This window comes from Monodelphis domestica, chromosome 3 (assembly GCF_027887165.1).
Source record: "Monodelphis domestica isolate mMonDom1 chromosome 3, mMonDom1.pri, whole genome shotgun sequence".
NCBI classification, from domain to species: Eukaryota; Metazoa; Chordata; class Mammalia; order Didelphimorphia; family Didelphidae; genus Monodelphis; species Monodelphis domestica.
In genome coordinates, this window is record NC_077229.1 from 318643606 (window position 1) to 318668648 (window position 25043).

A 25043-nucleotide genomic window follows, 5' to 3' on the forward strand; every position below is an offset into this window, starting at 1 on the left:
AGAGCAGTTGTGATGTGATTCTTTAAACCTTTACCTTAATCAGTTCTAATACAAAAGAATGGCAAGGGTCAGACAGTTGAGTTTCAGAGGCTTTCCAGGGCCACAGAGCTAGGAAATATCTGAGGTCAAATTTGAACCCAGGTCTGGGATTCTATCCACTATACTACGTAGCTGACCCAGTAGTGATATGAGAAGAACCCAGAGGAGGATACCTTGTTGAAATTCACCTTGCAAATGATCTATGCTATTTCTTCTTTTCAGTGACTGTAACAGCAATAGAAATTCCATTGCCTCTTTCACTAGTATATGCAGTAGCCAGTGCAGTTCTTACTTTCACAGTGATGAAATGGACTCAGGTGAGTTTAGAGAAACCATCTACAGTTTATTTTGTCTTGCTAGAGATATTATTAAAAGATTATTTGGCTTTTATTCATTTCATCCTTTTATCTGTCATAGTAGGCTGCAAGAGTGTGTTCTTTCATCCCAGTTTAATGCGCTCTGTGTTTTGGGAATCCTTCAATACAATAAAACCAATTTTTCTGGTCCACAATGGAGGGAGTGGATTAATAAGATCTGACACAGACTGATTAATTTTAACCATGTCCCCATCATGGCCTTCCTGATGTAACTATGAGGAATTGTAGGCAAACAGGGCACAAGTTCTACTCAGATTTTCAAGAACTATAAATAACTGCAGAATACATTCTGAGACCATAGCAAAAGGCAGAAATATTAGTGAAAATGAAAAAGGAAAATTACTCAAGAAAAATGTTTATCTTCTCTATGTCATGGTTAAAGAAATTTTGCTGAACTCAGAACAGATCTTTGAAAATTATAATACTAAACCAACATCAGAAATATTCTTTGTGAGTGAAGTATTAAAATATGGTACTGTGATATAATAATAGTTCACACATACAGAGTGCCAAGGTTTGCAGATTTCTTTACCTATGTTATCTCATTTGATCCTCAGCAAACCTGTGAGATAGTTGCTATTTTTATCATTCAAAATTTTAAAGATGAGGAAACTGAGTCTCAGAAATGCTATCTCACTTCCCTTGGGTCATATAACCAGAAAGTAGACAAGATGAGATTTGAACTCACCTATTCCTGACTCTAATTTCAGCCCTTAATATACTCTACTACTGGAATCTAGCTAAAATAGAAAGAAGGTCATTAAGCCCTCCTTCAGGATTCCTGACTTAGAAAACAACATTGCAACATTATCTATGTTCTATTGTATTTTTATTTATCTTGTTAGATATTTCCTAATTACATTTTAATCTCGTTCACTTGTGTTTGACAATTCTATAGCACACAGATTGCTTGTATGGATTCTCATAATGTTTCTTAATTGAATCAAAATTTGATATTATGGTAATCATTAGCATTCCAGATTTTTTAAAGAAAAATGAATCAGTGGATTTTTAAAGTCTTATGAAGAGAACTGATATTTATTTTTCTATTGAAATGGCTACTTTTAAATATTCATAAATGAGATGTTTGTCATTGTGTTGCTATTGGTAACTACAGGTGATGAACTTCCCTTGAGCATCCGAATATCCCATGATAAACAGGACAAGTTACATGGCTGTTTAGAGCATCTCTTCAGTCAGGTAAGACTGGCTGAGGCAAGGCTTTTCTTTAGCTTTTCAAAAAGCATAGTTTACAATGCACAGTTACTTCATAACAGGCAATCTTAATTTATTGAAATGGCATCTATTTCCTCACAGGTTAGACAGAATCCTCAGGGAAATGCTTTGGTTTTTAATTTGTATCATTATCCTAACTTCAAAAAAAAGACCTTGTGCTCTTGTAACTGCTTCACTCTTATGGAGAAAACAACCCCAAATGGCTCATTTTGTTGTTTTAAGATCTGATGGATTATCACCAGACATTTTTTGCAGTCTCACTCAGCATTCACCATCCTGTTCATCCTGGAACTGCTGGGGTGAGGAACAAGGATAGAAACTGGACTGGTGCCTGAACTGTTTTCTTTTAGGCAACTCCATAAAATGAGGAAATGATCTTTACCAATCCATCCCTCTCATATGACAGTCTAAATCCCACTTCTCCTCACAATTACACAGTAATAGTTGCCAGGAAGGATGGAAGGAGAGAGGGAGGGAGAGATAGATCATGTACCAGACACAGAACTAACTTCATGACAAATCTGGGAAATTAATACTATTATTACCATTGTATAGTTGAGGAATTGAGGCATAGAGAAGTTGAATGACTTGCCTCAGGTCTCACAGCTAATGCATGAGGCTGCATTTGAACTCAGATCTTCCTGACTCCAGGCCCAATATTCTATCTGCTGTGACATGTAGCTGATTCTTGAGGCAGAGATGACAAAACTGAAGAATGAAGGAAACATGGAGTAGTCATCCATATTTATGTTGATAAAAACTGAACTCAGGGCAATATACAAGGGAAGTACCATTCAGTTGCTACAGCCATTGCTGTAGTAAATGGAAGATGGTTGGATGGTATAATGATTATAGCTTCATATCTGCATCTTCTAATGACCACATCCTCTATTCTGAATTTATGACAGAAAAAAAACCAACTACAGGTTCCTGTTCATGGATGCAGAATTTAGTCCTTTATGTATATAGGATGTCAAAACACACACACACACACACACACACAACCACCTATTCCCCCCATCCCACAAAAAATGATATCATCATCACTGTAAGGAGCTCTCCAGTAAGGAAGCAATGAAGAGCATCAACTATTCTACAATTTATGGTCTTGGAGAGCACAAAGTCAATATTGTGTCAAAAGGAAAATTGGATCCCAAATCTTACTTATTTCTAAGTCATCTCTTTATCTACCCAGCCTACATTGCCTTTCTATTAGGTATATGTTTAAATATGGAAAGAAAAAGTGACAAAAATTCTCAACTTTAAGATTTGTTATATATGCTTTTATTCTTGTGTGATTTTCCATACTTCATATGAATTCTCTAGCATAGTAAACATGGCTTTCTTAAATAGTAATTACTCTAGGAAATATAATGAAATACAAAAACAAAATTGTATTTAAGATTTCACAGTACTCAGGAACCTTTAATATTGACAGGTGGACTCCATTACCAATCTTCTTAAAGGGCCTGCTGTAGTGAGAGTGTTTGAACAGACCAAGTACTTCACACCTGGTCGAGGATTACAAGGTAACATTTTAAAATAACTACTAATAGTTGAGTACAGAGAGAAGACATGTTAAAATGGGAATAATTGATTTCCATTTCTAGGAAATTTTTATTCTACATATTTTTTGAATTCCTGTTATCTTGTTTGAATTCTTGATATTTGAATATCTTGTTATTCACTAATGATTCTTTGAAAAAACACTTCTCTTACCCTCTTGCAAAACTTTATAATATAAAATGGAATTAAAATTTCTTTGATTAAAACATAAAACATCTAATTTTCAGCACTAACCAAATAAGATTAGATTCTATTGATGCAATGTAACTTTTTATAATTTGGGTCTTATAAAATGGCACTGGAAACAACTGTCATAAAAATATATTGAAGGTAGATGTAGTGATTAAAGAAATAACTCTGAGGTTTGTAGGATTACAATCTGTCTTTGAGGAGGTTAAAACTTAAGAGAGATTTTCTGTCTTTGTTTAGAGTTTCAACAGGAAATGGAACCTAAGCTAAGCTGTCCAAAAAGACTTCGGCTTCATATCAAGCAAGATCCTTGGAATCTTCCCAGCAGTGTCCGGAATCTTGCACAGAATATCAGAAGATTTGTTGAAGGTCAGGATGAAAAGCAAAGGGAAAAATGTGTAGTTGAAGAAGGATACTTTCAGCACTCTTTTCAAAATGAAGAGCTTTATATTTATTTCAGGATAACTTTGTACAGAATATCATTAACCAATGGAGTAGGAATAAGAGAGAAAAGTAACTCTGGAGAAGAAGAAAGGAACAGAAATATGAGAAACTTGTAATTCCAGCATCCAGCAAATATAGGTTTAGGAAGTTACTCTCTGAGTAACTTCCATTCCAGGACTTATGGCTCAGATGAGAAAGTAGCAGGAAGAGAAAATGGCATTAAATAGTATGAGGTCATCTAGGGGAAAGAAAATAGGACCTTTAAAAAATAAGGCTCATGCTTACTGAATAACATTCATTTTAATGTATGTCTTAGAAAGTTTTTGCATATGCATTTATAAAGAAACCAAAAATAGCAGCTGAGTTTGATTTAACTTACAACTCCTTGCACTTAAATATTTTTCCATGTTGATTTTTTTCAAAACCCTTACCTTCTGTCTTGGAATCAATACTATGTATCCCAAGGCAGAAGAATGGTAAGGCTTAGGTGATGGAGGTTAAGTGACTTGCCCAGGGTTACACCTCTAGGAAGTGTCTGAGGCCAGATTTGAAAGTAGGACCTCCCATCTCTAGGTCTGACTCTCAAGCCAATAAAGCACCCAGTTGCCCCCAACCATGTCAAATTTTATGGCTAACTTCTATCCCACTTCTATGATGAGATTATTAAATTTAACATTACAAAAGAATCCATGGTCTTTCCTTAAAAAATAAATCTGAAAAAAGACAGTTTTATTTGGTAGCACATCATGACTTGGGATTTAAAGGTTTTAGACAACCTCATTTAACTTTCTTTTTAAGTAATTGAAGGTCAGATTCAACAAGATCAATCAATTTTAAGAATCACTTATGATGTTGCTAATAGAATTAATTAAAACTTTATTTAATTTAAATCAATTATGTAACATACTTATCCAATAAATGTACTTAGAGAAGCTCAATTTAGGACAATACTTAGTAATGAGAATTTGAAGGTTTCTATTAAACTTCATCAATTATTTAATCTCTTGTGAAATCTGTTTGCTTTGTGATGTCTCATCTTCATCTATTCATGTTCAACATACATATCACAAATAATTAGAAGTTAGCAGGCTCTTAAATTGTAGTCATAAAGTAGAATCCTACTGGACAATTTTTGTTGTACTATAATTTGGAGAGAACATGGATAGGAAGGAATGAAGCATGGGTAGGATCATATTCCTTGCTTGGCAGTTGCATCATAATCTGAACATCTTCTAGTAGTTCATATCTTCAATAATTGATATAGAAATGTACAGGAAATTTCTTGAGGACTGGAATGGTTAACATTTTTTATCTCTGTATTTCATAACTCCTGAAACATTAGGCATGCAGTGAATGCTGAAAGAATGGAATAATTGAATTTTTTGAGCAACACTGTATGCTTCTTATCAAATAAAACCACTCTACATGAAGAGATCTTAACATCTCACCTAACTATGTACCAAAGAAAAACTAAGATTCCTCCACTGAAGTTGATAGCTGTTGTCATTATAAATAGAAGTTAGGTTAGAAGCCAGGCTGGAGATGTAGATCTCTAATTTATCTGCACATATACGCCACAAATACAACAGCTTAGATGGGAGATATGAACTCTACTGCTGATACAGCCTGAAGAAACAAACAGTAACATTATGGCATCCTTTTATTCCTGGCCACTTGTAATGCTTTAATCTATTTTTATTTTGAAGATGAAGGGAAAGAGGTACTTTTCACAAATATGGAAAGACATTTTTGGTTCAATGAATCGATAGATTCAATAACAAGAAACCTGAGTTCAGAAGAGAAAAACAATTAAAAAAAGGAGGTGTAGTATTAAAAAAATGCTTCAAAAGGGAATTTAGTTTGGGCCACAGAGACGTTTCTTTACTAAATGATTTCTAGGCAACATATATCAATAGTACAGTATCTTATAAAATTATAATTTACTCCTTTGAAAGCTGCAATGTACTTTGTGTTCAAAATCTTTGAGTTTTCCAATTATTTTAACTATCACATCAAGTTAGAAGAAAACTAAAGTAGAAACAAAGAGATTATTCTCATCTCTTATTTTTGGAGAACCTATAGGTTTTGTTTTGTGTTTTGCTGTTGTAAACTTTTATAATGTAAAGTTAAAAGCACACTCTAAGGTTTAAGAAAATTTACTTACTGTCTTTTGTTTCATTTTCTTCATTTATAACCCACAGGCTATTTGATTATAGGCCTATGTAATAAATTTGTCTTTCATGGGCCTAAGGAACCATAAAATAATAGGTTATGAGATGAGGAAACACAGAGTGCCTGGTGAGAGTACAACTGGGAGAATTATAATGGTTTGAACATCTTTGAAAATATTATGCTTGGGAAGTTAGTCTTTAAACTTGCACCACTTATTGCAAGGATCAGGTTGATGCATTAACCCATATAAATATATCTAAATAGAAGGAATATCTTCTAAGAAATGAGGTAATTTTCCAAAAAAATTCCTGCTTTTACTCACTTTCACAGTTGACAAGTTAAAGTTTTTATAGTACTCTGAAAGTCGACATTTTTTTCATAGGGTAGGTAGGGAACACTATAGCTTGAATCCATTGGAAATTGTTATTTGTAGTATAATAAATAAGAAAACATGAAGAAAGACAGTTTTACACATAGTTATTCCTATTTTAAACTATATACAGATACTCTTATTAATTTATAAAATATGAAATCTTTTAAAAGTAATGGATAGTTAGGTAATACAGTGGATAGGGTCCTAAGCCTGAGGTTAGTAAGACGCCTTTTCCAGAATTCAAAACTGCCCTCAGATACTGACTAGATATGTGATCTTGGACAAATCACGTATAACTGTTTGTCTCAGTTTCCTCATCTGTAAAATGAACCAGAGAAAGAAATGGTAAAACTGGTCAGTTTTTGCCAAGAAAACCCTAAATGATGTTATTTATATTTAAGTGTTTTATACTCATATGTTAAAGAATTGATAAATTGCAATAAGTATGACATAGTTTTATATATACATATATATATATATATATTTGTCATATTATCCCTTCTCTAATAGGGTAGGAGACAGAGAATTCACTGTTTATTTTAATGTAACAAACAAATAAATTTAAATTGAAAATAATAATAGGATAAGACTGAAACAATTGAACAACAAATTCATTTGAAATTGTTATTAAGTTTATGATAACTTTATCATTATATATTTTCTTAAGCACTACTATGGTGTGTGTGGGGTCTAATATAATGTTTTAGGTTAAAAAATAAACTTCTTGATCAAAAAAGTTGGAAACAATTATACTGGCTGATATGATGGTGCTACATAAATTAATTGTTATTATTCATTCAAGCTCTATAACTCTGTAATTGTATGATTCTAATATAATTCTAATTAATTGTATTTCTAATTATAATTGTTTTCTCCAAAATAGAGGTGAAGAGTAGAATACTTTTGGCTCTTCTTGAATATACAGGTAATTTTAATTTATAATATGTTCATTGTTTTCAGTAGCTATGATGTGCCTATAAAGCAAATGACACTGCTTTGTGAACTTCACAGTTTTGGTTAACAGTATAGCTCCTATACCTGCCCTTGATATGAAAAGTAAAATGGAAAATAAATACTATTTTTTCTATCTTTAATACAAGTCCACTGACCAGTACAAATACCTAAAGTTATATATAAGTATGTCAAAGATCTGTGCTTTTATCTTTGAGGGGATTCCCATCTATCTACAGATAAACAATTCATCCATAATTTATAAGTTTATATAGTTGATTGAAGTTCAGAGAGGTCAAATCCTCATAGCAAGTGAGCATAAATGACAATATGAAAACCCAGGTCTATATGCAGGAGTCCAGAACTCTTTATCTGTTATACCACTGGGTTTTCCACCTAATGTATGAGCTCCTAAATTCATAGTTTTACATATATAGAATGACTAGTTTATGTTGTTCTTAGGTTGAATGGGCTTCCTTTTTGTTATAATAAATTAAAACATTTGCCAGAAGCTCAGCAAATAATGTGAAATTAATTAATAAAGATAATGTCACTAAGGAGGGATGAAATATTTGGTCAAATTATAAATAAATTATGTAGATGATGAAAAGCCATGGAATTATCAAACACTTCTTTTCTCACTATAAATAATACTCTGGCCTCAATAGTATGACAAATCACATAAATGTTACTAAAATAGAATTATGTGCAAGTCTATTACATATAATTTTTTCCTGTCCACTAATTTTTGTATGGTGGGATACACAGCAGGCATTTGACTATGATTCTGGTGCACTCATACTTTCTGTTTTTTTTACTGTGTTGCTTCTGTCAACCCTTGACCTCACATCTACATTTTGTGTTATATCATCCATAAAATATATAGTGTTTCCATCCAAAAAATAGATAGTAAATTTATTTCTAAATTATTTCAGTTCAGTGGGTGCATAAACATGTCATCTTATCCATAGTTTGCTTTTTTAAGACGGTTCAATTTACATGGCTTGGATCTTTATTCATATCTGCATTGTAGTTTTCATCCTTTTTCTGACACTCTCTCCTCCCATTTCTATCCAGCCGCACCCTCACTTCTATCTTAGACAAACAACACATACCTTGTATTTCTTGAAGAACCATAATTTTGACATCTCACTAAAATGATTCGAATTAACAGTAAATATTGTTTCTGCTAGCAAGGCAAAATAGAAAAACCTACATGTTGGGAATTAAAACCTTAGTCTAAGCTCTACCACTCATGTGGTAGTCATGGTACTCTTGGGAAAGCACCTTGAGTGCAGGGATTGTTTCTGTCTTTCTTTTTATCCTTTAACATAATGACTGTAATATAACATAATGACTGATTTATTTACTTAACTTCTCCCTGGGCTCAAGGTTCCTAATCTGTAGCATGAGATTGTCCTAAAGGATCTCTGCTGAATAAATGCCCACTACATAATCTAGTAAGGAAAATTAGGTACTTACACAAATTCTTTCACTTCAATGAGAACATTCTGAGAACTATAAAGCACCATAATAATGCTAAGGGTGGAAAAATTGTTCTGACAAGCATGAAGTATTGAGTGAAAGGCATGGGTTTAGTGTGATTGTAAGGGAAAAGAAAGGAGGAGTTGGACAGAAGAGAAAATATAGAAATGGAGACAATAGAAATTGTAAACTCATTAAGGACTATTAAAAAGTTCAAGATTAATGATGGAAACTAAATTGAAAGTGATTGGGAAATTACATAGGGAAGAAGTCACATCAAGTGTTGATTATTCTTTCTATAATTGGACAGTAAAAGGTAGGAAAGAGATGAGAAGTATGTCAAAAAAAAGCAAAAGAGAGAAGAAAGACATGCATATGTGAGCACATTTGTAAGTAGAAGGGAAGGAGTCAGTGGACAGGGAGAAATAACAAGATTGATTCTGGAGAATATGAAACAGATTGGGATTTAGAGCATAAATAGATGGGATGGTCTTGGATATGTAAAGATACACTTTTCTCTGAGGTAGGGATAGAAGAGATGATATGTGGAAGATCCATGAAAGTTTTGAAATGTAAAAAGGGAATTTTCAGTCTCCATAAAGTTGGACCATTTACTCAATGTATGTGTGGGTGTTATGGGGAATGGCTATTGGGAAGTACAGGAAGTTAGCAGCAGTAGAACTATAAAGAAGACTGTTTTCTGTATTACTGTAACTAATAGGACATCAATAACTGTAACTAGAATGCTGGCATTTTAAAAAATCAGTATGTTAACATAATAAATAGCTTCAGATGATATTTAAGTACTGAAATGAAGCTGAAATCCTCAATAAGTATGAATGCCACTTATTTTGAGAATGCATGAACAATTGTCAGTCTGAAAAACCAAAAGAGACTCAAATTGATGAATAAAATATTATGCATTCTTTTACTTTATTGGAAGAACAAAATGGATGCTATAGTTCTTGCTGTATAAATGGTAACTATAAATTGCAAATGATTGAAATTATCAGGAAGACCTTAGAACAGAACATCAAAGACCTGGTTTCTGTTTTGCATTCTGTCCCTAGCACATTCTGCGATATTAGTCAAATTTCCCCTTAATGACTGGTTCTTTATTCACAAGAAATTATAACAATAATTCCTACTTATATTTCTACAATATAAACGAGATGAAAATTTCTTCTACATTTCTTTGAAAGTGAGTAATGCTATGTGTCAATTTTTATGATGAAAGATTTTTGATCTCTGGTTGGTAAGGAAACCTGGATTTGTAGTACTTTTGATTATTATTCTACAGGTAAGCATCAATTTTCAAGAACCTTTAAGGCTTCATAATCAGAGAGGTTACCTCCTGTTCCAAAGAAGAACATTTCTGTGGGAAACTTATCTGTTCATTGAAATTTACTAATTGTACTATGTTCAAGGATCTGGACATATCATTTAAATAACCACTTAGGCCGCATATTACTATGGGTAAAAGAATCATTTATATACACAATTAGATGTTAGATAGATGCTAATTATACAGTTTTAAATAGGTCTTTTAATTTGGCTTATAGAAAAGATAGCAGATAATAGCAGGAACTGAAAGGATGAAGGCTTCACCTCTATGAAAAGACATTTTTTTTTTCTTTTCAATAGCACTATGGAGATAGAGTCTTTGAAGTAATGGCAAAGTTACCAACTATTTGACTTGAGTTTTACCCACATTCAGGAAAGAGCAAGGCTTCTCCTGTCATGGACTTTATGCTTCTTCTTTCTATGGCATCATATCTTTCCTTCCAATTAAGTTTATAATTAGGAAATAAAATTAAGAAAATAATTAGAGAATAATCAATAAGTTTTTTAAGCTGGTAGGTAGAAATATTCCTCCAGTAACTTTCTCAAACTTATAAACACACATGAATAACATTAGACATCATAGTTTCAAAGATGTGGCCAAAGAGAAAAAAAATTTAAAAATAGATAATAAACCTATAGATACAGTATTTTCAGGTTTCATCATACGTATTAGGAAAAAATCACATCTTAAAGATAAAATAAATTCACAATTCATGAATTTCACACAAAACTTACAGTTCAATGGGATAAATTACTAATTTATTTTATATCTTTGTTTTTAACATCCTAGATATAAAACATAAGACCCTCAAACATATCTATTAACCAAATTAAATCTGGGATTTGAGAATCAAAGGAATGGTATAATGCATTCTCATCCCAGTGCTTCGAAATGAAATATTTTCATCAATAAAATAGGAAAACATTGACTAAGAGTCATATTTATTTACATAATTTATATCAACTTTCAACTAGCTCCTTGCACCTTATTCTTCTTAAATGAGTCTATGAGCTCTGGCATTTAAAACAAATCTATACATTAGTGACCAAATGTTAAGTTTGATATTCAGTCATTGACAAATAATTGTTTTTGTTATTTAGAATTTGTGGTATTTTCCTTCTATAACCATAACTGAGGAAATGGAGTAATTCTTTTGCTTGGTCAAGAGCTCAGATATCTTTCATCATCTTTTCCCTGGAGCAATATGGAGCCTAAGGGTGGACTTCTCACTAATTAACCATTTACCTGGAATAGGTCAGGCACAGGTACAGACAAAAGTGATTACCTTAATTTCTAAACTTTCTGTAATAGAGGATATTAACTAATGAAAACTGTTCTATGCATTCTTGTTATACCAAAAAAGAGAACTCAGAGCTGGAAAAGTATGACTTGCCTTAAAAGTGAATACCTACATGAATGAGGTGCAATATGATAAATTCAATAGCATAAAAGACCATAATGAAATAAGGACTATTAGATACTTTAAATATTGTCCCTACTTCAACTAATCAATTAATATCTTATAGCGATACTAAATAATTCTCTTAAATTAGCACTTATGATATGATACTGATTTAGCCTTACAAACTGAAGTGAGAATTGTATCTGATATTGTTGTGGTTAAATAAATGTTCTTAAAAGAAAGTTCTAGAGAACTTAATAAGGAAGAAGACAATTCTATAGAAGATCTGGAAGAGATTTTGCTGATCATTATATGGTATTCTCTCATTTTATAAGTGAAAAAATGGAGCTTAAAAGATTCAAAATGAATCTCCCAATGCCCAACAACAAAGCTGAAACCAGAATTCTAGTTTTTCACAAAATTGCTGTTTCCCAAACAAATTTTGGTCTGTCTTTAAAAGTGATTTAACATTGACAACAGTTATAACATGCAAATATTATTTAATCATTTCTTAAAATTATGTTTTAGTTCCATTGTTTTATACTAAAATAGTATTTCAAAATATAGTATATTGAAAATGAACATTTTTCTTTATTAAGATTGTCTCATTTGTTGAAAAGTAAAAATCAGGACAAATTGTGAATGTGAGTACTTAATTAAGTAAAGTTATCAACCAGTGATCATTTTCAAAGTTGTTTGTAATTTTTGTGTTGTTTTTTTTGTTTGTTTTTGTTTTTGTTTTTTGGATCATAGACAGTGAGATACAGCTCAGAAGAGACATGGTTTTCTGCCAAAGCCTAGTGGCCACAGTCTGTGCCTTTTCTGAGCAACTAATGGCTGCCTTAAATCAGATGTTTGACAACAGCAAAGAGAACGAGATGGAGACTTGGGAAGCCAGTAGACGATGGCTGGACCAGATCGCCAATGCAGGAGTTCTTTTTCACTTTCAGTCATTGCTCTCACCCAACTTGGTAAACCACCCTTAAAGCCCTATTTTTTCCCTATACATTATAGAAGTTTGTAATATGTGTGTTTTTAGGTATATAGTTATACATTCTAAATAATTTAATTATTGGTATGTATTTAGTGTTTTAGAATATATTTAGTTTATTAGCTGTTGATCAGCTAATTTTAAACAATTCTATTCATCTGGTGCACATTAAACACTTACTATGGAGGAGACACAAACTTTATATTCAATTTACAAATCTCTCTGGCTCACATTTTCATAATCTGAATACTGAGGTGATTTTACTAGAGACTTCATTTGGAGATGCCCAGCTCTAAAATATTATATTTCTAAGAAACATGAATCCCAAAGAGGTCGTGATTTTTCAAAGATCACATTTCTTGCAAGTAAAAGATTTAGAAATATACCTCAGGTCTCTTGACTCTCATTTCAGTACTATTCCAATTATATTGCACTTTTCTGGCCATTTAAGTATTTATGTGAGTATGTCTAATAGACAGACTATTTCTAAATTATTTCTTATAGACTTTGTGCCAAAAGAGCTTAAGTCCTTCCATCAGCTAACTGATACATATGTCTCAGCAATGACTAGAAAAAAACCAACAGAAACAAGAAGCTGATTCTGCTTTTATTTCTTATTTAGTAGGAACAGAAGAGACAGACTACAATAAAATCAAAGGTCTCACTGATATTTTGAGCCTATGCTTGATAGACAAGCTATGACAATGTTCATGGCAACACAGTTTGACAATCTGTTTAGAATTTGTGATTGTTGACTAATTTTGGAATTCTCCTTTGTCTTCTTAAAACTATGAATTTTACCAGCACAGCAATCGAATATTCTTTTTTATGCATTCTTTTAATGAAATGGTTATGAAATAAATATCCTGAAACATTTAGGAAATATTTCTAGCACAAATTCTAAATCTTATAATATACATTTTCAGATTGTAGTAGATGCAGTAACTGAAAAATTATGAATTAGACACATTCATTTTGATTTATACCTTTTTCATCAAGTCTTTTCTACCTTTATTCCTGGAGTCTTTTGTTTTATAAATTGATTTTGCATTTCAAGTCATTCTTCAAGCTTGCGATACAGAATTCTTGACTCACTGCTGCAGAAGCTATAAATATAAATAAGGATGTGGCTCTGATACCTAGAAGCTCATTGCGAGGAAGATTAACCTTCATTGAAGATTTTGAAGATTCTCAAAATCATTGACTCAAATGAAAGGACTTTAAATATTATTTAGTCTGATATCTTATAGATGTAGACTCTTGAAGTTGAGAAAAACCTACATGTCCAAGGTCATATAAATGGCAAATGATAGAGCTAGTATTTGAAAATTCAGACCTTCCAACTACAAATCCAAGACAATTTCTATATTTTCCTATCTCCAATTTTCATTTGAATTTCTTATCTTCAATTTTTCTAGTTGACTTTAGTACAAATATTTTTAACCTGGAGTCCATGAGCAATAAAATGTATAATTTAATATTATTTCAGTATAAATCATTAATTTTGTGATCATAGGCATTTCACTTTATACCAAAGAGTTTCATGACACACACACACATGCATGCACACATGCATGCACATACACACACAGACCTAGAATCAATGGATTGAATTTCAGTCTAAGGAAAACAAAACAAAAAACTTTTACAGGGTCAATAGTCTAAAAATGGCATGAATGGTTTTGTAAGTTGGTGAGTTCCTCATTAGTCATATGAGATTGTAATTAGCATAGTGTTATATTGAAATTGAACATATGTAAGACCTTATATTCTGTAGGGGATGCCTCTTCAATTTGGAGCCTTCAGGGGGCAGCTAGGTGGCTCAGTCAACTGAGAGCCAGTCTCAGAGATCAGAGGTCCTGGGTTCAAATTTGACCTCAGATACTGCCTATGTGGGTAACCTAGGAAGTCACTTAATCCCTATTGCTTAGCCTTTACTCCTCTTCTGCCTTGGAACAAATATACAGTATTGATTCTAAGATGGGAGGTAAGGGTTTAAAAAAATTGGAGCCCTCTTTGGGTATACTTCCTAACAATAGCAAGTGACTTTTCAGTATATGTTTCCTTGTTTTATGTCTGATTTGATATTGATGATCAGAAAGTCTTCAAGCAAACATCTCTCTTGTTGCTGATAGGATGTGTATGCTTCACAATTTCCTCCTTAATGCCTCATCATGGGGTGAAAGGGAGCACCAGTAGCATTTCTACTCAGCTTGAACAGCTTTAGGTACAGTCTCCAAAGTAAGACATTGCAAGGGCTATTTTTTGCTAAGTCAAACTCCTCAACAATTTATGGATACAATCACTGAAAACTTATGGAACAGAGAAAAGTAATCTCAATCAGTTATGACCTGGGGGTGGAATGAAATATATTTTATTTAATTCAATTTAATTTTGTAATTTTTTGTTAGTGTTATGGTATGACAGGTACTGTGCTGGCTATTAAGACACCAAAATAAATAAAATGTGACCTCTTCTCTCAAGAAGATTACTGACTTGTACAAGTTCTAAATTGTGTGTGTGTGTGTGTGTGTGTGTGTGTGTGTGTGTGTGTGTGTGTGATGGTCTCGTGATGCCTATAAACTCCTCAGGATAAGGTTTTACATATAAAAACACGAGATTATGAAATTAATTACTGAATATTGAATTAAAGATGTGATTTTTTTAGCCAAGTTCACAGACTCTTTGTAGTCTTTCTATGGTTAAGAACTTATGATCTAGTAGAAGAATAATTCATGTGCAAAATTAACTTAAATAAATTAAATTAATGGAAATATAGTTCCAGAAAAGGTTTGTGGAAATGAAGAATATTTCTAACTGATAAAATTTATAATAGCTTTATGGAGGGGGCAGCATTTGAAGCATTTGAACTGGAAAAAGTAGAAAATCAAGGAAGTAAAAAAGGTAGGGTGTTATTTCTGAAGCAATGAATGTTACCACATTGTCAGAACTTGGATTACATGAAGGGAGATGGTATAATAAAACTAGAAAACAGTATTTTGAAGCATTCAGGGAAATGTTGTGTTCTGGAGTTTATACTTTATTATTTTGAATGTTTCTGAACAGTAAAGTAATGTGATTATATCTGATTAAAATAATAACCCTAGCAATCAAGTAAAAGAGACTGGATTTACAGAAACCATTTAGGGGAGAGAATTTTGCAAAGATGTGATCAGGGAGAGCATGGAGAAGATGGATTATATTTTTAGAGATGAGGTTGATGTGGGATTAGTAGGACTAGGCAATATTTATTTTTTAATATGGGTGCCTCTTTATTTGGAGAATCAAATTGGGAAGTAAATAGAAGAGCTACTACTAAGGTTTTCAGCATTGGTAGCAGGAAGAATAGTGGTCATTAGCAAAACAGGAAATTGAGACAGGACACATTTTGGTAGATACTATAATTATTGTGTGTGTGTGTATATATATATATATATATATATATATAACATTTTCCTTCTTTGATCTTTTTGGAGTTACAAAGAACTGGAAACCAAGGAGGTGCCCATCAATTGTGGAATGGCTAAAGAAATTATGGCATATGGATTTAATTCTATTTTGATAGCAGAAATGAAGAGATAGTTTCAGAGAGATCTGGGAAGAATTGTATGAACTAATGCAGAATAAAGTGAGCAGAAACAACAGGGGACTGATACAATAAAATACAAAAAAAGAAAACATGATGCCAAATAATACAGTACCATGCTATATCATACCATACAATACAATATACATTTAATAAGCACCTATTAACAGGTACTATGATAAGAACTGGGGACATAAATAAGAAAAAGAAAAGAGGTTTCCTGCTCTCAAAGAGTTTACAATTAAATGGAGGAAGTCAACATACAAAAGAAATCTAAAAAGCAAGGGAGCAGAGGTGGGAAGGGCAGAGGGAGAAGGTAACTGGCACAGGATAATAATGCTGGTGGAATTGAATCTAAAGAGTACATCTGATGGGAAATGGTGCTTTTGGGCCCTTTACATATGGATTCTTTGAGAGAATTTTTTTCTCTGCCATCTAGCCCTCCACTCAGAGAGACAGATGGTACTGATCAAAGCTAATGTGGTCTCCATGATAATGAGTTTCCTGGTGATGAGCTTTGAAGGCAAGAGAAGTCAAGGCATGATGATGGCAGAATCGAATGCAGACAGTAGGTGATGGGGCTGTGGAGCACTAGTGAAAGAGAGGGATATACACTTCATGACAGACAGATAATGAACTAATATGTAGAATCAGAAATGTATTCTGATCATGGCCAACATGGAAATTTGCTTGACTACGCCAACATGAGAGAGAGAGAGATTTCCTTCCTTCTTTCCTATACTCTTTGAATGGAATTTAATAAATTCAATAACTGGTTCAAAAAAACCTACTAAAAGGTGAAAAATGTAACTGCTCAAGAATAAGGGGTTTTTCATTTTTTTATCTTTTTATTCCCAAGTGTATAATATAGTGCTTGTCATAAAACAGGCTCTCAATAACTACTTTTTTTCTTAGTAGCTAGGTAGTGTGGTGGATAGAGTTCCAGGTCTAGGGTTAGAAAGACATCTCCCTGAGTTCAAATCTGGCTTAGATGCTTATTAGGTATGTGACCCTGAGCAAATTACTGATCTGGAAGAGGAAATGGCAAATCACTCCAGGATAATTGCCAAGAAAACCCCAAATAAAGTCACAGAGATGGACGTAATTGAAAACGAAATCATAACAACAAAAAGCCAAACTATGTTTTGAATTGGTTTTTACTATAGAAAGATATTATGTTCAGTTTTGAGCATTTTGAGATAATGGGCTTATTGTTTATAAGGTTTAAAATTTTTCTTTTTAGGAGTAGAACCAATCTATCCATATATTTAAATGTTTCTTGTAGTATGCTTATCTTAGTACACAACAGTTAACTTGCAGAAATTAGAAAAGCATTATTTTCCCCTCTTGGGTCAGCTTTCGCTAATGTGCTCTGGAGTGTTTATATTACTTTCTTCCTTGACACATGCAGTATTCATTATGTTTTTAGAGAGAAGTTCAGCTAGCAGCACATCTGGTTTCATGGCTTGGCAGCTGGATCTGCCAAAAAAAAAAAACAGGAAGGAAATAAGAGCAAGAGTATATTTGCTGTCACTAAAATGGGTTCAATATTTGTGGATGAACTTTTACTATCTTTCAAGTTTTTCAGTATTTTGTACAATAGAGAGTGAACTTTCTTGTTTACACTTTAAGATCAAGACTTGAAATATTATGATAGCCAAAGAATCCCACTGTTTTAATTTTGAAAGAACCTTAAATATAATCTCAACCAAAGCTTTCATCTTGTAAAAGAAGATGAAATTCAGAGAGGTCAAGTGACTTGCTCAGGATTTCACAGTAAATAGCAGGTTTGGGATTTAAATGCCTGCTCTCTGACTCCAGATTCAGTCCTGTGTCTACTACTGCATATACCTCAATTTAAATTAGAGTGTGAAACCATTTATTAAGCATTTATTATGTGCAAAGGAGTTGGAATACAAAATGAAAAGCAAGATAGTCTTTGACCTCCAAGAGCTTTCTTTCTTATGAGAGGAGACATGTAGGAAAGTGTTCATTTGAAGAAGCAGATCCAAAGATCTTCTGGTGCTTGGGTTCATTTCTATATCAGGGATGATAATATATTTGTATACATACAAATAATCATAATGGTAATAAAATACATTGACTAAAGCATAAATTGCTTTATGAATCTACTACTTTAAGACAGAATGTACAATATTCATTGAGTTTTTTAAAATCCATTAAATATTTATTTTATAAATAATATTTTATTTTCCTTTCAATTACACAAAAACAACTTTTAACCTTTTTTTTTTGGTTGAGCCAAATTCTTACTCTACCTGCCACCCCATTCTGACAGCAAGCAATCTAATATAGATTTTACTTGAGTGATAGTGTAAAACTTTTTCAGCATTAGTTATTTTGTGAAAGAACTCAAAGAAACAAATGAAAAATTGAGAAATAGAGTGAAATATAGTAAACATTCATTCAGACACCATCAGTCCTTTCTCTGTAGGCAGGTGGAGTTTTTTTATCATGAGTCCTTAAGTATTTTCATGGATCTCTGTATTGTTAAGAAAAACTAAATCAATATTTCTTTTACTGTTTACAGTTTTCTCTTGGCTCTGCCTTTCTAGGACTTTCTTAAATCATCCTCCCCATCATTTCTTATAGCACAGAAATATTCCATTATAATCATATGCCACTACTTATTCAGCCATTCCCCAAATGATGGACAGCCTCTCAGTTTCCAATTCTTTGGCACCATAAAAAGAGCTGCTCTAAATATATTTTGTATAAATAGATCCTTTTCCCTTTCTAAAAACCTCTTTGGGACATAGACCTAGTAGTGGGATTGATACATCAAAGGTTACATATTATTTTAAAGCTCTTTGGACACAAGTCCTGATTGTTCACCAGAATGATTGCATCAATTTACAACTCCACCAGCAATTGAATAAATGTCCCAATTTTCCCACATCCCCTCCAGCATTTATTGTTATCCTTTTGTGTCATATTAGCCAATCTGATCAGTATGAGGTGGTAACTGAGAGTTGTTTTAATTTGCATTTCCCTAATCAGGAATGATTTGAAGCATTTTTTTCATGTGACTGTATATAGCCTTGAGTTCATTTGAAAACTGAGTCTTCATATCCTTTGACCATTTAACAACTGGGAAAAGTGATTTATATTTTTATAAATTTGACTCAGTTTTCTATATATTTGAGAAATAAGGCCTTCATCAGAGATATTTGTAAAAACATTTCCCCCAGCTTTCTCTTTTTTCTTATAATCTTGGTTGCATAGCTTTGTTTGTGCAAAACCTTTTTAGTATAATATAATGAAAATTATCCATTTTATATGCTATAATACTTTCTATCTCTTGTTCTATCATAAATCATTAAATATCTTCTTACAGGTTTCATTAAAAGTACTCTTTGTTAAAAGTATTATTTTTATGAGATTTTGTTGTGGCTATTATTTAATCATTTCAGTCATGCCCAACTCTTTGTGAACCCATTTGTCATTTCCTTGGCAAAGATACTGGAGTGATTTACCATTTCCTTCTCCAGTCATTTTACAAATAATGAAATTGAGGCAAGCAGGATGAAGTGGCTTTTCCAAGGTCACATAGTTAGGGAATTTCTAAGGTAGATTTTAATTCATGCAGATGAGTCTTCCTTACCCTAAGCCTGGCACTCTGTCCACTTTATATTTAGCTGCCACTTTTCTAAGATGCTTATTTATAAATAAAAATAAATTCCATATGATAGAGTATGGCGGTAAATAATTGTTAAAATATAATATAAATAATTTGGACAAAGGGAGAATAACACTTTATATAGGTAGAGGTATATTTACTTCATTATTGCTTTTTCAGTCATTAACTTCATTGCCCTTCAATCCATAGGTAATGATATGGTTTTTTTTGTAAAAACATACTGATATTTGGCATTTTTGCATGGGACAGTTGAGAAGGTAAAACTTGTTTATTTTTGTTTGGCCATTTTTGTTTCCTATTTAGACTGATGAACAAGCGATGCTAGAAGACACACTTGTTGCATTATTTGATTTGGAAAAGGTTTCCTTTTATTTTAGACCAGCAGAACAAGATCCACTAGTCGCAAGTAAGTAACTGTATTTAGAAACATATGCAAACAATAACATCATGCATTTTCAATTGTGATACATTTCTTAAATGGATTTGATATAAGTTATTAAGCAGATATTTTATCGATCTAGCGATCTCTAAAATGGTATAAATCACTTAGAAAAATTATCAGGTCAAGTCAGTTATGGCTTTGGTTATTGAATTGTATCAGTAAGTCTTAAATCTTCCTTTTTAATTAGTTAATTTAGCTTCTGACCTTGAACCAAAAAGGGCTGTTTTGAGTGAAACATTTAACAAATAAATAGCAAGATCATTGCACTGAGTTTCACCTTTTCATATGCTACTTCTGAGAGAAGGACATTAAACTACTAATTTCCTTTGTTCTCAAGTATTTTTCTTAAAATGATGTCTTTAAGCAACATTCTCAGGTCCTTGAAAGGTTTCTTATGAGACTTATGTTTATAGTATCTAGAAAGGAATTATTTAGAACTAAAAATTTAATTTGGGATTTAGAATTTTACTATTGAGTTCTTTAGCATTCTTATCTCATTTTGACCTCAACATGAAGATTCATAGCTGAAATGTTTTAAATGAGTAATCGTTATGTCTTGTGAGAAATATATAGGTGGGCAAGAAAGAGGAGTGAATAAGGAATAAGGAAACCTAGGTTTGAATACTGATTTCATCATTAACTCAGTGTGTGGAAAATGGACAAGTTTCATAAAACTTCAGATTTTCTGTTTCCTCATATATGAAATAAGTGGGTTGAATTGGATCATGTCAAAGTCTCATTACAGGAACTGGGTCAGTAGAAAATAAAATCAGGGTAGATATACTCCTCCTCCTAATGATAGTATTTATATAGTGCTTAATGTTCAGAAACAACTCATTTGATCCTCACAACTCTGAGAACTGTTTTATTATTTCATTTTTCATATGAAGGAACTAAAGTAAACAGAAATTAAATGACTTAAAGAGAGTCATAGAGCTAATTGTTTGAGGAGGGATTTGAACTCAGATCTTCAAGACTCCAGGTTTAATATTCTCTCTACTGTGCCACCTAGCTGATAGTAAGATATGACCGTATCTTCATTTTCAATGATTCATAACTCCATTTATTATTTTTTCTTGAACATTCTGATGCAGTAGATAGAGCCCTGGACTTAGAATCAGGCCGACAAGTTCTAAACACTTTGTGAAGCCTATATTTAAGTCAAATAATAAATATATGTACGTCATTTATCTTTTTGTGCACTGGGAATCACTTCTCATGGCTTTTTTTAATACAGGAAAGTATATTAGGTTTCTATGAATCGTTCCTACCAAATGTTCACCATTTGAGTTTGTGATTTCCTTTTTGATAATTCCATCCTAGGATTATTTTCAGAATTTAGCATGATCATCTTCAGTGTTATCAGGGCTAACTGATATGTGTTCAACATGGCACTGGGGGAACTGAACCTTGCTATGTTTGATAATAGGAGCTGTATTCCCAGATTCTTGAACACTACTTGGAAAGTGAACCCCAAGGAATCATTCTGATTAAGCTATGAAAGAGACAGCTGCACTGGGAGATTTTGAATCTGAACCACTGTGAATCTAAACCTTTTATTTAGTTGAGTGAGACATCTGGTGTGTCAAAGTGTAAGGAAGCTTCCTATTAGAGAATTTTATATACAGTAGAACAGTAAATCTGTTGTCTCAGCTAATGAGAATCTGATTTAATCCTCCTTTACTGAACAATAAAGCTAGCATACACCATCTGAGCCATATGTAATTAAGAAGTTCAATATGTTGGTTTCTAGAAATTTGGGGTATTTTTTAAAGTAAAAAAAAAAGGATGGCCTGTAGAGGTTCATAAAAATAATGTAACATTAAATGTACTTTCAGACATGCCTCTTACGTACCAAGCAGAAGGGAGTCGGCAAGCTTTGAGGGTTTATTTCTACATTGATAGCTATCACTTTGACCAGTTGCCTCAGAGATTGAAGAATGGAGGAGGTTTTAAAGTCCATCCGGTTCTTTTTGCACAAGGTAAGATTATATGCTTTTCTTTTTTCAAATATGCCAATAATGTGGATCATCAAGTGTTTGTGTCACTGGTATTTAATGTGTATTTGAATTTGAGGTCTTTATTATTTATAGAAGTTTAAATTTTAAGCCTTTTATGAAATATTGTGCCTCATTCTGAGTCAACTATGTTTAGTGAGATGTAAAGAACTTTGGGGTCAGTTAGGTGGCACAGTGGATAGAGAGAGTAGCTGGGCTTGGAATCAGAAGGACTCATCTTCATGAGTTCAAACCTGGCCTCAGACACTTAATAGCTGTGTGATGTGACCTTAGGTAAGTCACTTAACCCTGTTTGCCTCAGTTTCCTCATATGTAAAATGAGATGGAGGAAGAAATTTCAAAACATTCCAGTTATCTGTGCCAAGAAAACCCCAAACTGAGATCACAAAAGTCAGACATGATTGAAATGAAACAATAAAAATTTAGAGAGAATCAAGGAGAAAGCATCATCAATTGGCTCAAGGGCTATGAAAGTGATAAATGGCATTCCTTGGGCTATGGTTAAAACTGGAATTTATGTAGCACTTTAAAATTTGCCAAACACTGACATAATTTATCTCATCTGAGCCTCGTAACATCTCTGTGAGATTCTGTAAGTACTCCAGGTATTATCTTCATTTTAGATCTAGTTGGTACAGCAAAGAGTGTTGGTCTTGGAGTGAGGAAATCAGATTTTCTTGACTCCAAGGTGGGCACTCTATCTATTGTGCCCTCTAGCTAGAGCTGTGCAGGGTGGACTAAACTATAGAAGGTTATAGAATTTTCTTCAGTGTTTCCTAGAGCAGTGATATCACACTCAACTAGAAACAGGCACAACTAAACTAAAGATAAGGATCCCTGTGGGCAGTGTATTGATTTAATGTTTAAATGTTTTATTGTGTTTTTATTTTGTTAAATGTTTTCCAACTACATTTTAATCTAGTTTGGGATGCACTCAAGAGTTTGCAATCCATGGAGGTCTAGAGGATATATATATAAAGTCCTTTATTGTGATTCCTCTAGTAAAATCCATATGGTCGTCATCCCAGATTTGATTTAGTACATTTCTCCTTTTGAAATCTTTAGATTCCTTTTCTTTCATATATACTTGTTTCAATTAGGTCCAACTCTTTGTGACCTCATTTAGAGTTTTATTGGCAAAGATACTAGTTTGCCATTTCCTTCTCCAGTTTATTTTACAGATGAGGAACTGAGGTAAACAGGATCAAGTCACTTCTTCAGGGCCTCACAGCCAGAGTCTGTGGCCAGATTTAAATTCAAGTTATTCTCCAGGCCTTGAACTCTATCCATTGTGCCACCTTGCTACACCACCTTTCTATTCCTAGTACATAGTATCTAAATAAATGCTTGTTGAATAATTGGTCATTATTTTAAAACACTGTAGATTTCAAATGATAGTTCCTCTTATTAATATTGTATATTTTTAAAAATAATTCTGGTCTATGTAAAAATTCTTGTCCAATAATTAGTTTTAAAAGATGTGCAAAGATCATTAAGAGAATAATAATGATCACGATGGTGACAAAAGTATCTGACATATATAGCATTTAAAGTTTGCAAAGAACTTTGCAATATTTTTTCTCATTTGGTCATCTTAACAACTATAAGTTTGATATCATGTGAGAACTATTTCTCCATTTTGCTGATGAGGAAACTGAGGCTAAATTATCTGACTTGCCCAGCATCTCCTAGTTAGTAGGAGAAAGAGGGCAGAATTTGACCTAGGTGTCCTATATAGATTCTCTTTCACCTTCTCTGAACAGAGCAAAGGAGATGGGTGAAGTAGTTTTTAAATAAGCATGTAATTTTAAGGAGAGAATTTGAGCTAAAAGTAGCATGTATCTTTTTAGAGGGTTACACATGTGACAGTATAGAGTCTAGGCTTGTGATTTCATTGGTTAAGGGAATTGTAAGGTAAAGAATCTTCTGTCAATGTCAATTGTCCCTTTCCTGAGTTTCATATAATTGCTCAGAGCAATGAGAAGTGTTGACTTGCCCAGGGTCACATAGGGAGGATATGTCAGAGGCTTGACTTGACCAAGTTTGCCTTTGTATCCACAATAACATACTGCCTCTAGAAAAATGATCAATATAAAAAATAGAAGACTCAAGGAGAGAAAGGTTGTAATAATGGAAACATCTTGCTTTTTCCCCTTTGAAATGATTCTTGACATCATAGATGACACTTAAAATCATTTTTCTTGTTTATTGCTTATGACATATCTTTTACTGAAAGCAGAATACTTCAGAGCAGTTTTAAAAGGGGGAACCATTAAGTTGTTTCCTTCATTTTATCATTTTTCATAGTCCTCACCTTCTGTTTTAGAATTGATTATATAAGTATCAGTTCCAAATCAGGAGAGCATTAAGGGTCAGACAATTGGGCTTAAGTGACTTGCCCTGGATCTTACAGCTCAAGAAGTGTGTGAAGCCACATTTGAACACAGGATTCCCTCCATATCCACTGCCCACCCCCGTCTACAGAATTTTGTAATTTTAAATGTCAGCTTATATGTAGTTACAAACATGATGATAACAAATAGATTTATTTAAGTATGATTCTAAAATTAAAATAACTATAATCATACATTGAAATTTTATTTAAGTAAGTAGATTTGGAATAAATGGAAATAAAATCAGAATAGCTCACTTTTATGCAGTACTTTAGTTTTACTGGGCTATTTCAAGAGCTGAGTTCCTTCAGAGGTTAAAAAATGTGAAACAGTTGGTCTTAATGATCTAGCAATAATAAAAGTTGTTTATTTA

The 25043-nt window shown here is 32.8% G+C and overlaps 1 protein-coding gene across 1 annotated transcript in view; it reads left to right on the forward strand.

The window, feature by feature from the left end:
• PREX2 (phosphatidylinositol-3,4,5-trisphosphate dependent Rac exchange factor 2) overlaps window positions 1-25043 on the forward strand; it is a 421865-nt gene that overhangs the window by 279254 nt on the left and 117568 nt on the right. Inside the window, exons 27-34 of the mRNA XM_007487009.3 lie at window positions 262-356; window positions 1534-1616; window positions 3091-3181; window positions 3648-3776; window positions 7280-7321; window positions 12333-12550; window positions 20121-20223; window positions 22098-22241. Coding sequence (XP_007487071.1) covers window positions 262-356; window positions 1534-1616; window positions 3091-3181; window positions 3648-3776; window positions 7280-7321; window positions 12333-12550; window positions 20121-20223; window positions 22098-22241 — 905 coding nt within the window. The remainder of the gene's footprint in view (window positions 1-261; window positions 357-1533; window positions 1617-3090; window positions 3182-3647; window positions 3777-7279; window positions 7322-12332; window positions 12551-20120; window positions 20224-22097; window positions 22242-25043) is intronic.